The sequence below is a fragment of the Macaca nemestrina genome, chromosome X (genome assembly GCF_043159975.1).
Source record: "Macaca nemestrina isolate mMacNem1 chromosome X, mMacNem.hap1, whole genome shotgun sequence".
In the NCBI taxonomy this organism is placed as follows: Eukaryota; Metazoa; Chordata; class Mammalia; order Primates; family Cercopithecidae; genus Macaca; species Macaca nemestrina.
Genome location: NC_092145.1, coordinates 79,169,403 through 79,183,093, shown reverse-complemented (window position 1 = coordinate 79,183,093; position 13,691 = coordinate 79,169,403). Strand labels below are relative to the sequence as shown.

Sequence of the window (13,691 nt, the reverse complement as noted above, 5' to 3'; positions counted from 1 at the left end):
CTGCATGAGATAAGACATCAGTCTGTCCTTAGACTGGGACTTATGTGATCAGGTTTCCTGGTTCTCAGAACTTTGGACTCAAAATGAAACTTACACTTTTGGCTCTCAGGTTCTCAGGAGGCCTTTGGACTTGGAGTAGAACTTATACCATTGTTTCTCCTAGTGCTTACACTTTGGGCTCAAAGTAGAACTACACCACCACCTTTCCTGGGTCTCCAGCTTGCTGATGGCAGACAGTGGGACTTCTTAGCCTCCATAATTATGTGAGCTAATTCCTCAATGTAAATAATAATAATTTATATACATATATCTTATTGTTATTTTTCTATAGAGAACCCTACTGATAGTGATTCCAAAGAAACAGAATTTTAGGAATGAGTTTTCTGAATTGGTTCTGAAGTTTGTGGAATTGGCTCTTCAATCTTATTAGTTTTGATGATGCTAATGACACTGTATCAAGTAATAAAGAGTGACACTGTATCAAGTAATAAAGAGAGCACTGGTAATCTGTGGCATGATCTGGCAATGGAAATATGCAAAGTATCTTCAATAGATGCTCTTAATCAACTATTTATGAGAAGCAAGTAGCTGGGTGACTATATATGATAATTTTTAACATTTTTGAAAAACTAATGAATAAAATGAGGTTGGCTTGTAGCTTCTAACATGATTGAAAAAAGTGCGAAAAGAAAAAGATCAGTTTAGGAATTCCCAGCCAAAGTGCTGGATAAATGACCTGAAAGCTTCTATGTATCTCCTAAAGGAGATGCTTCTTGCATGTAGCCACAGGACTGAGATTGCTAAAAACCACAGAATTTCATCTGTAAATAGCTGAATTACAATGATAGTTGAACTCCCAGTCTTGCAGGGTATCTACTGTTAAAATGAGGGCACTGATTTGGAAAGAATTGGATCCTGTAAGTTAGGATGGGGATGTGTGGGAAGACCCTTATGAAGCCAGGGACACTGAGTGCCTAAATTCCAATGCATCTTCTTTGCCAGGAGAGGAGGCCTCCCTGCAACCAATGGAAGCAGCTTACAACTGCCCGTGGTATTGGCCTCTCCAATCCTGTCTGAAGGGATCAACACTGCATTGCTTGAGGAAACTCAGGCCACTATACAGGACAATGTTGATTCTCCTCTGGACCCACCGTCTTTGCTTCTAAGACCTATAATAGGAATCAAGCCCTAACAGATCCCTAAAGGTAAGGTACAAAGTGTGACCCACAAAGACATGTACTACACTCCAAAAGAACTACTCAAATTTTCCAATTTATACAGCTAGAAATCTAGGGAACACATGTGGAAACAAATACTAATGTTGGAAAAAACATAAAGTTGAATCTGGTCAAATTTATTGATAGGGGCCTACTAAGCAGAGATTCTGATTTTAATGTTGCAGCTCAGGGAGTTGGAAAACATTCTAACAATTTGGTTGGTTGGTTTGCTAAAACATGATGAAAAGGTGGCCCACAGTGAGTAAATTGGAAATGCTGGACCTGCCTTGGTTTAATGCTGAGAGGAGGATTCAAAGGCTTAAGGAGAATGGAAGGTTAGAATAGTTCTGCTCACTCACACTGGGAAGGAATAGAAAATGTACCTTTCACTAACACTGTGAGAAATACATTTGTAAAGAGAGCCCTCGTGACAAGGAAATTTGGAAAAGAAGTGTGTGGAAAGACCTCTCTGAATGGAAAAAAAAGTGTGAAGATATTTGTGCCTCGTGTGAATGCTCACTCATGTTTGATCACATGTCTTACTCCATTTGGGGCTGCTCTAACAAAATACCATGGACTGGGTAGCTTCTAAACAACAAATTTATTCTCATGGCTCTCGAGGCTTGGAGTTCCAAGATCAAGGTACCAAGAGCTTTAGTGCTGGTGCGGGCCTCTTTTATAGACAGTGCTTTCTTGCTGTGCCCTCTCACGGTGAAAGGGGCAAAGCAGCTCTCTGGAACCTTATTGTAAGGACACTAATCCCATTCATGAGGGTTCTACCGCTTAACCACCTCCCCAAAGATCTCACCTCCTAATATCATCCCCTTGGGGACAGGGGCACACAAACATTCAGAAAATAGCACTATAGAAGAGAAGGATTTTAATAATCAAACAGACAGAATGACCTGTTTTTGATTACCAGTCAGCATCTTTTCCCACCCACTCCAGTTACTGCTCATGAACAAAGTGGCCATGGTGGCAGGGATGGAGGTTACATGGCTCAGCAATATGGACTTTCACTCACCAAGGCTGACCTGCCTACTGCCATTCCTGACTACCCAATCTGCTAACAGCAGAGACCAACACTCAGCACCTGATATAGCACCTTCTCTGGGGTGATGAGCCATCAACCTGGTATCAGGTTGATTACATTGGAGTGCTTCTATGATGGAAGAGGCAGTGTTTTGTCCTTACTGGAATAGACACTTTGGATACAGATTTGTCTTCCCTGCATGCTACGCTTCCACCAAAAGTACCATCCATGGACTTACAAAATGCCTTATCCACCATCATGATATTCCACACAGCATTACACCTGATCAAGGAACTCATTTCACAGCAAGAGAAGTGCTGCAATAGGCCCGTGCTTGTGGAATTTACTGGTGTTACCATGTTCCCCATCATCCTGAAGCAGCTGGCGTGACAGAGTGGTGACATAGTCTTTTGAAGTGTCAGTTACAGTGCCAGTTAGGTGTCAATACCTTTCAGGGCTGGGGCAAGGTTTTCCCCAAAGCTGTATATGCTCTGAATCAGTGTCCAATAGATGATGCTGATTCTCTGTTAGGATTCACAGGTCCAGAAATGAAGGGGTGGAAATGGGAGTGGTACCACTCACCATTACCCTAAGCGACCCACTAACAAAATGTTTTCTTCCTGTTCCTGCAACCTTGTGCTTTGCTAGCCTAGAGGTGTTAGTCCCAGAGAGAGGAATGCTTCCACCAGGAGACACAACAATGATTCCACTGAACTGGAAGTTAAGACTGCCATCTAGTCACTTTGGAATCCTCATATCTCTGAATCAGTAGGACAAGAGGCAGGTGCAATGTTGGCTGGGATAACTGATCCAGATTACGAAGTGTATATTAGGTTTCATAGTGCAATTTTGTTAGTGGGTAACTAAGGGTAATGGTGAGTGCTGCCACTTCCATTTCCACCCCTTGAGTCCTGGGTGGAAATCAAGGGGTGGAAATGGGAGTGTAAACTGGTATAATAGACTTTTAGACTATTAAGTGTAAATTGGACTATTACTACTCTGCAATGGAGGAAATAAAGAGTATGTTAAGAATATAGGAAGTGCCTTAGGGCATCTCTTAGTGTTACCATGCCTAGTGATTAGGTCAATGGAAAACCACAACAATCCAATTCAGGCAGGACTATTAATGACCCAGACTCTTCAGAACTGAAGATTTGGGTCACCACATCAGGTAAAAAACCAGTACCAGCTGAGATGTTTGCTAAAGGCAAAGGGAGTACAGAATGGATGGTGGGAGAAAGTAGCTATAAATACCAGCTATGACCATGTGACCAGTTACGGAAACAAGGTCTGTTAATGTTATGGGTGTTTCCTTCTTATTTTGTTATGAATACAATTGTATGTGTGTATCTCAAATATCTTTGTTTTCTTCCTTCTCTTATTCCCTTATCATGTAATATAAGGTGTATTGACTTTACATCATAGTATTTAAATATTGTTAATTTTATATCATAGTATTTAAATCGTTTTTAACAAAATAGCAAGGAGAAAAGTAAACTCACTTAAGAATACCTATTCTTCTGTGGAAGGGGTTAGTGTGTTTTCAGTTGAATGCATGATACTTGTATCATGTTAAGTAAAACTGTAACCTTGTTATTGTCTTTAAGTGGAGAGTATGGTTTAAGGAGATGTGTATGGGTGCCAAGTTGACAAGGGCTGGACTTGTGATAGTTAATTTTGTGTGTCGACTTTACTGGGTCATGGGGTACCTAGATATTTGGTTAAATATTATTTCTAGGTGTCTCTGTGAAGGTGTTTCTGGGTGAGATTAGCATTCAAATCTAGACTGTGCAAAGCAGACTGTCTTCTCCAATGCAGGTGGGCCTCATCCAATCCTTTGAGGACCTGAACAGAACAAAAATGTAGAGGATGAGAGAATTTACTCTTCTTGCCTGACTGCATGAGCTGGGACATCAGTTTTCTGCCATGAGATTGGGGCTTACACCATCAGCACTACTGGTTCTCAAACCATTTAATTCAGACTATAATTACATTACCAGCTTCCCTGATTCTCCAGCTTGCAGATGGCAAACCATGGGACTTCTCAGGTTCCATAATCATTTGCTGATTCCTCATAATCTCTCTCTCTCTCTCTCTGTATATATGTATACACACACACACACAACACACACACACACACACACACACATACACATAATTCTATTGGCTCTATTTATCTGGAGAACGCTGACTAATACACATGGCTAAATCCTTATCATTTAAGTCTTCAAATGGTATTTCCTCAGAGAAGCCTTTCCTATTATTGCCTATCCCGGGAGCTGCAAATACCTCAAGGTTCCAGCGAATAGTCAGTAGCAAAGGTACCATGGTAAGTACCATTACCCAAATTCAACAATTATCAACACTGTGTCATTTTTGTTTCACCTATCTCTTCAACTGGCTTTTTACTTGATCATTTTAAACAAATCCCAAACACTGTGTCACTTCAAACCATAAATATTTCCATATGCATGAAGATTTTTAAAAATCATAACCACTATATTATTGCTCTAACAAAATTAACAGCAAGTCCTTAATATCATATAATACCAAGAACATAGTAAAATTTCCCCAATTGCCATATATCTTAATAAATATTTGCTGAATAAATGATGAACAAATGAATATGTGTCTGAGAGTAAACTTTCTAAAGCCTTGAAATGTGAAATAAAATTATCCTTATTAGAAACATTAGGATGACATATCAGAAGAACTATGGTTTTCAAACTTTTTAACATATTCCCCATAACTCTGTAGGTTTTCAAAATTTAAAAGGTGGAGAATTAGTTCAGCAAGTACTGTTTTAGTCATGCAGATGAAACCTAAGAGTAAAATTCTGTATTGGATATTTACTAACGAAAAAAGAAGATATGTCTTTGCACAGATCCTTATACAGTAAAATTCATAGCAGATTGACTCATAATAACTAAACACTAGAAACAACCCAAATATGTATCAACTAGTGAATGGATAAACTTTGATACATTCATACAATGTAATGCTACTCAGCAATAAAAAAATACACAAAAAAGATGGATGAATCTTACAAACATTATGTTGAATAACAAGAAGCCAGATGCAAGAGTATATACTCTGTGATTCCAATTAAATAAAATTTGAGAGCAGACAAAACTAATTTATAGTGAAAAGCTATCAGAATAGTGGTTGTCTGTGGGGAGTAGGGTGGGGTGGGATTGACTGGAAATGAGGCATGACGGAACTTTCTGAGGTGATGGCAATTTTATTGGGGGTTTAGTTACACAGATGTGTACAGTTTTCAAAACACATGGAATTGTACACTTAAGATTATGCATGTGTTTGTATGTACATTTTACCAAAACAGAATAAAATATTTAGGTAGATATCTTACTGATGTCAGCTATTTACTTTGAAATGCATCAGAAAAATAAGATGGCTTGACGAAAGATAGAGATATGCATATGTGGACAGATATGTGATAAAGCAACACAGAAAAATGTTAGCAGTAGAATCCAGTTTGGGGTATACAGGTGTTTACTATACAATTCTTCCAGCTTTGATATGTGTTTAAAATTTTAAAAAAATAAAATGTAGAGAAAAATCTCCATAGCGGTTTTCAGAAGATGGGAGGATAAAAAAGGGGCTAGTTTGAGAACATATATGACTTAGCCTTTCTGAGATACTTGCTGAGCTGCCTCTCTAGCTGCCTTTGAATGAACTGACCTCCACTTCCAGTTCTTGTGTAAACCGGTAGCTTTTTGGCCATATCAACAAGCATCTGCTTCTGGACCTCAGGTCTCTCTTCATTTTCATAGCGCTCCTTGTCTGTGTAGGACAAGTGGAACTGGAAGCAGGAGTGAAAGGTAAGACTTTATTATCTAAGGTTAATAGAAAAGATTAAAACCAACAACAATAACTACTTTAATGAAATTATTTGTTACCTACCCTTGAAGCTCAGGTACCACTTTGTCTTAAAATGTTCTCTGGATAATTATTTCAATAATCTGGCTTTTATCTCAATCATCAAAAGCATGAGATATGTGTATTGTTTTATAAAGAAAATAAAACAGAGAGATTAAGTAACTTGCCTAAAGTTGCACTCAATCAACTAACAAGTGGCAATGTTGGACTTCAAACTCAATTCATCTGATTTCAATACTTGTCCCTTTCCATTGATTCATAATATGATGTTGCATACAGATGTGTAACATATTTTTGCCAGGGCCCTGTTGATAATTAACCATGCTTATCAAGTTGCAAGAGTTTTCATAGATGACACTGATAACACCCTTGGAGAAGCTGGATGAGACTGCTTGAAACATTGTCTGCATATTCTAATCATGTAAATAGGTGGAAATTTAGATATTCTCACTATTGAATACTTTTTTAGTCTGGTATGGAGCTTGTTGCTGCAATGGTGCCATATTTTGCTAATCTTGCAAAATATATACCAATGATCTTCAAAAGTAATATGAACCTGAAAGCATTTATTCTATCTGTGCCAAAGGGTAGATTGAGTTGAAAAAAAGGATATGGGGTCAAAATTTCTGGGTTTAAGTCTCATGTCTATCACTTAATAGAAAATCACTTTGCAAAATCAGACATTCTCAATCTGTTTCTTTGTCTGTAAAATAGAAGAAATAATATCTACTTCATAATATTGGTGCAGAAGTGCCGGATAATAATAGGTAAATAAAAATCTCCTTTAGAAGTCTAATTTTTGAATTGTTTAAAAATATTTGACGTTGCTGCTGGAGATTTTGTCACCACTAGGCCTGCCTTACAAGAGCTCCTGAAGGAAGCACTAAACATGGAAAGGAACAACTGGTACCAGCCACTGCAAAAACATGCCAAATTATAAACTCCATCAACTAACAGGCAAAATAACCAAGTAACATCATAATGACAGGATCAAATTCACACATAACAATATTAACCTTAAATATAAATGGGCTAAATGCCCCAATTAAAAGACAAAGACTGGCAAACTGGATAAAGAGTCAAGACCCATCAGTGTGCTGTATTCAGGAGACCCATCTCACGTGCAGAGACACATATAGGCTCAAAATAAAGGGATGGAGGAAGATCTACCAAGCACATGGAAAGCAAAAAAAAAAAAAAAAAAAAAAACAAAAAACAAAACAAAACAAAACAAAACAACAGCAACAAAAAAACAAAAACAAAAACAAAAAAAAAAGGAGGGGTTGCAATCCTAGTCTCTGATAAAACAGACTTTATCTGTTTTTTTTTTTAACCAACAAAGATCAAAAGAGACAACGAAGCCCATTACATAATGGTAAAGGGATCAATTCAACAAAAAGAGCTAACTATCCTAAATATATATATACACCCAATACAGGAGCACCCAGATTCATAAAGCAAGTCCTGAGAGACCTAAAAAGAGACTAAGACTCCACACAATAATAATGGGAGACTTTAATACCCCACTGTCAACATTAGAAAGATCAACGAGACAGAAGGTTAACAAGGATATCCAGGACTTGAACTGAGCTCTGCACCTAGCAGACCTAATAGACATCTACAGAACTCTCCACCCCAAATCAACAGAATATACACTCTTCTCAGCACCACATCGCACTTATTCCAAAATTGACCACATAGTTGGAAGTAAAGCACTCCTCAAACGTAAAAGAACAGAAATCATAACAAACTGTCTCTCCGACCACAGTGCAATCATATTAGAACTCAGGATTAAGAAACTCACTCAAAACTGCACAACTGCATGGAAACTAAACAACCTACTCCTGAATGACTACTGGGTAAATAACGAAATGAAGGCAGAAATAAAGATGTTATTTGAAGCCAATGAGAACAAAGACACAACGTACCAGAATCTCTGGGACACATTTAAAGCAGTGTGTATAGGGAAATTTAGAGCACTTAAATGCCCACAAGAGAAAGAAGGAAAGATCTAAAATCAACACCCTGACATCACAATTGAAAGAACTAGAGAAACAAGAGCAAACAAATTCAAAAGCTAGCAGAAGTCAAGAAATAACTAAGATAAGAGCAGAACTGAAGGAGACAGAGACACAAAAAAACCCTTCCAAAAAATCAATGAATCCAGGAGATGGTTTTTTTGAAAAGATCAACAAAAGTGATAGACTGCTAGAATGCTGGCAAGACTAATAAAGAAGAAAAGAGACACAATAAAAAATGATAAAGGGGATATCACCACCAATCCCACAGAAATACAAACTACCATCAGAATATACTATAAACACCTCTACAAAAATAAACTAGAAAATCTAGAAGAAATGGATAAATTCCTGGACATATACATCCTCCCAAGACCAAACCAGGAAGAAGCTGAATCTCTGAATAGACCAATAACAGGCTCTGAAATTGAGGCAATAATTAATAGCCTACCGACCAAAAAAAGTCCAGGACCAGATGGATTCACAGCCAAATTCTACCAGAAGTATAAAGGGGAGCTGATACCATTCCTTCTGAAACTATTCCAATCAATAGAAAAAGAGGGAATCCTCCCTAACTCATTCTATGAGGCCAGCATCATTGTGATACCAAAGGCTGGCAGTGACACAATAAAAAAAGAGAATTTTAGACCAATATCCCTGATGAACATCGATGTAAAAATCCTCAATAAAATACTGGCGAACCGAATCCAGCAGCACATCAAAAAGCTTATCCACCAAGATCAAGTTGGCTACATTCCTGGGATGCAGGGCTGGTTCAACAAATGCAAATGAATAAACATAATCCATCATATAAACAGAACCAAAGACAAAAACCACATGATTATCTCAATAGATGCACAAAAGGCCTTTGACAAAATTCAACAGTCCTTCATGCTAAAAACACTCAATAAACTAGGTATTGATGGAACATATTTCAAAATAATAAGAGCTATTTATGACAAACCCACAGCCAGTATCATACTCAATGGGCAAAAACTAGAAGCAATCCCTTTGAAAACTAGCACAAGACAGGGATGCCCTCTCTCACCAATCCTATTCAACATCGTATTGGAAGTTCGGGCTAAGGCAATCAGGCAAGAGAAAGAAATAAATGGTATTCAATTAGGAAAAGAGGAAGTCAAATTGTCCCTGTTTGCAGATGACATGATTGTATATTTAGAAAACCCCATCGTCTCAGCCCAAAATCTCCATTTAAGTTGATAAGCAACTTCAACAAAGTCTCAGGATACAAAATGAATGTGCAAATCACAAGCATCCTTATACACCAATAACAGACAGAGAGCCAAATCATGAGTGAACTCCCATTCACAATTGCTACAAAGAGAATAAAATACCTAGGAATCTTAATCCAGTCTACCATTGATGGACATTTGGGTTGGTTCCAAGTCTTTGCTATTGTGAATGGTGCTGCAATAAACATACATGTGCATATGTCTTTACAGTAGCATGATTTATAATCCTTTAGGTATATGCCCAGTAATGGGATGGCTGGGTGAAATAGTATTTCTAGTTCTAGATCCTTGAGGAATCGCCACACTGTCTTCCACAATGGTTGAACTAGTTTACAGTCCCACCAACAGTGTAAAAGTATTCCTATTTCTCCACATCCTCTCCAGTACCTGTTGTTTCCTGACTTTTTATGATTGCCATTCTAACTGGTGTGAGATGGTATCTCTTTGTGGTTTTGATTTGGGATGAGTTAATGGGTGCAGCACACCAACAAGGTACATGTATATATAAATATAACAAATCTACACGTTGTGCAGATGTACCATAGAAGTTAAAGTATAATAATACAAAAATAAAAATCAAAAAATACCTAGGAATATAACTTACATGGGACGTGAAGGACCTCTTCAAGGAGAACTGCAAATCACTGCTCAACAAAATAAAATAGGACACAAACCAATGGAAGAACATTCCATGTTCAGGGATAGGAAGAATCAATATCATGAAAACGGCCATACTGCCCAAGTAATTTATAGATTCAATGCCACCCCCAACAAGCTACCAATGACTTTCACAGAATTGGAAAAAGCTACTTTAAAGTTCATATGGAACCAAGAAAGAGCCCACATTGCCAAGACAATCCTAAACCAGAAGAACAAAGCTGGAGGCATCATGCTACCTGACTTCAAACTATACTATAAGGCTACAGTAACCAAAACAGCATGGTACTGGTACCAAAACAGAGATATAGACCAATGGAACAGAACAGGGGCCTCCGAAATAACACCACATATCTATAACCATCTGATCTTTGACAAACCTGACAAAAACAAGAAATGGGAAAAGTATTTCCTATTTAATAAATGGTGCTGGGAAAACTGGCTAGCCATATGTAGAAAGTTGAAACTGGATCCCTTCCTTACACTTTATATAAAAATTAATTCAAGATGGATTAGAGACTTAAATGTTAGACTGAAAACTATAAAAACCCTAGAAGAAAACCTAGGTAATACCATTCAGGTATAAGTAATCTAGAGATGATTTAAAGTATGTAGGAGGCTGTGAATGGGTTATATGCAAATACTATGCCATTTTATATAAGGAATCTGAGCATCTGCAATTTTTGTATCTATGGGAGGTCCTGAAACCAATCCCCTGTGGATACTGAGGAACAACTATATTTATAGGCCAAAAGACATGTAGAAGAATGTTCACTGGAGCTTTATTCATAACACACAAAAATGGAAACAAGCATACTTCAATGGCTGAATGGTTAAATCAAGTGTGATAAAAGGGAATAACTAACAGCAATCAAAGGAATCTACTAAAAACTGCATCAACATGGATAAATTTGAAAAACACTGTGTTGAGTGAAAGGTATACATAGAATAGTACCAACTATGATTCCTTTTTTATGGACTTCGAAAACAGGCAAAACCTATCTACGGTGATAGAAGTTAGAGTAGTAGTTACCTCCGAGAGGAGGCTGATTTGAAAAGAGGCATGAAGATTTATGAGGTACTAGAAATGTTTAAAATTTTAACCTGGATAGTGATTACATAGGTATAATATATGGGGACACATTCATCAAATTATTCTCTTTAAAACTTAATTCTGGGAGTACAGTCTGTATGTTATACTTCTATAAAATAGCAGAACAAATAATAAAATATTTGAGATAACCTAAATATATCTAACTTAAAAAATTGGAAACATATAAAATCAAACACTCTGTTTTCAGAACCACACCTAGTGGTGCATTTTTATGGTACTGTCATTCTCAGGTAGAGTGAGAATTAAGTACCCTGCATGGGGTATGTGGAAATATGTAGGGGCATTTTTGGCAATTACAATGAATGTGGTGCATTATAGGCAATTAATCCTTAGCCTAGGGTGCTAAAGATTCTCCAATGAACTGAACAAATTCACATACCTATTTTTCCCATTCAAAGGTCAGTAGGTAGTATGGGAGGGGCCTAGATGGCTGATTAGAAGCAGCAGTCCATGGCACGCGCGGAGAGGAATGAAAGTAGTGAGTGAGTTCAGCACCTTCAACTAAAATATACAGGTTTGTGCATTGGGACTGATTAGGCAAACAACTAGACTCATAGAGAATGAAGAAAAGCAGGATGGGGAAACAGCCCTCCCAGGAGTGGTACAGAGCCAAAAAACAAACAAACAAACAAACAAACAAAAAGCCCCACCCCGAGACAAGGGAATTGGTGAATGATTGTGCCACCCTGCTCAGGAAATCATGCTTCTCCCACAGATCACTGCAACCCGCTGATAAGGAGATCCTCTGGTGATCCCATGCCACCAGGGCCTTGGGTCCGATACTCAAAGCTGTGTGGAGTCATGGCAGAGCAGCTGCTCAGCCACACACAAAGACCCGGGAGTTTTACATACTCCAGCCCCAGTATCCCCAGCAAGGTGGGAGATCCATTTGTACATATACCTAAGAAGAGGGCTAAATCCAGGCAGCCAAGCAGTGTCGTTCTGCAGGCCCCACTTCCATGGCACTATGCAATCTAAGACACACTGGCTTGTAATTCTAGCCAGCCAACTGCAACAGGCTGAAGTCTGCCTGAGATGGGATAAAGTTCCTGTGGGGAGGGGTGGCTGCCATCTCTGTGGTTCAGTCGGCTCAGCCATTCCAGCCTGCCAGCTTTGGAGAGTGCAAATGGTCCGGAGGAGTAAGGACCCCCCACAATGAAGCATACCTACTTTGCCAGGTTGTGGCCAGGCTGCTTCTTACGCAGGACCCCAATCCATTCCTCCTCACTGGGTGAAGCCTCTCTGTGGGGACTTCAGCCACTCCAGCCAAGGTTATACAGAGAGAGCTCTGATTTCTCCCTGGGACAGAGCTCTTGGGAGGTGGAGGAGCCACCATCTCTGCAGTTCAGTGAACTCAGCCATTTCAGCCTGCTGGTTTTAGAGAGTGAAAATTGTCCCGATGAGGAAGGGTCAGTTTGGAAAATTTTGGACTTATCTATTCATGCTAAATATATACAACACAATGCAGGACAGCTGCTTTGGCAGATTGTGGCCAGACTGCTTCTTTTTTGTTGTTGTTTTGTTTTGTTTTTCTTTCTTTTTTTTTTTTTTTTTTTTTTTTTTTTGAGATGAAGTTTCACTCTTGTTGCCCAGGCTGGAGTGCAATGGCACAATCTCGGCTCACTGCAACCTCTGCCTCCCAGGTTCAAGTGATTTTCCTGCCTCAGCCTTCCAAGTAGCTGGGATTACAGGCATGGGCCATGATGCCTGGCTAATTTTGTATTTTTAGTAGAGACGGGGTTTCTCCATGTTGGTCAGGCTGGTCTCGAACTCCCGACCTAAGGTGATCCACCCGCCTCGACCTCCCAAAGTGATGGGATTACAGGCATGAGCCACCGTGCCTGGCCACACTGCTTCTTTAAGTGGGACTCCGACCCATTTCTCCTCACTGGGCAGGACCTCCCTGTGGGGTCTTCAGCCACTCCACCTAGGGTTATAGGGACAGGGTTCTGAACTTTCCCTGGGATAGAGCTCCCATGGGGAGGGGTGGCTGTCATCTCTGTGGTGCAGTTGATTCAGCCATTCCAGTCTGCTGGCTTTGCAGACTTCAAATTTTCTGGACAAGAGTGGATTCCCTCCAGTAGAGCAAACCTGCTCTGCCAAAAAGCAGCCAGACTGCTTCTTTAAGTGGGTTCCTGATTTCATTCTTCCTGATTGGGTGAAACTTCCCAACAGGGGTCTCGAGATACCTCCTATAGGTGCATTTGGGCCAGAAACAGGTCAGTACCCGCCTGGGATGGAGCTTCCAGAGAAAGGAGAAGGCTGCCATCTTTGCTGTTTCACAGTCTTCACTGGTGATACATCCAGGTATGAAAAAAATAAAAATAAAAATGAGGCAAGTAGGGTCTGGAGCAGACCTGCAGCAAACCACAGCAGCCCTATAGGAGAGTGGCCTGACTGTTAAAAGAAAAACAAACAGAAAACAACAACATCAACAGAAAAGACCCCACAAAAAACTCATTCAAAGGTCATCAACCTCAAAGATCAAAGGTAGATAAG

At 39.2% G+C, this 13,691-nt stretch overlaps 1 protein-coding gene across 4 annotated transcripts in view; it reads right to left on the bottom strand.

The window, feature by feature from the left end:
• The window catches only part of LOC105496929 (zinc finger DHHC-type palmitoyltransferase 15), a 199,384-nt gene that overhangs the window by 116,177 nt on the left and 69,516 nt on the right, over positions 1-13,691 (bottom strand). For all 4 annotated transcript variants that reach the window (XM_011767565.3, XM_071088381.1, XM_071088380.1 and 1 more), the window contains one exon: positions 5,953-6,073. In XM_011767565.3, coding sequence (XP_011765867.1) covers positions 5,953-6,073 — 121 coding nt within the window. The remainder of the gene's footprint in view (positions 1-5,952; positions 6,074-13,691) is intronic.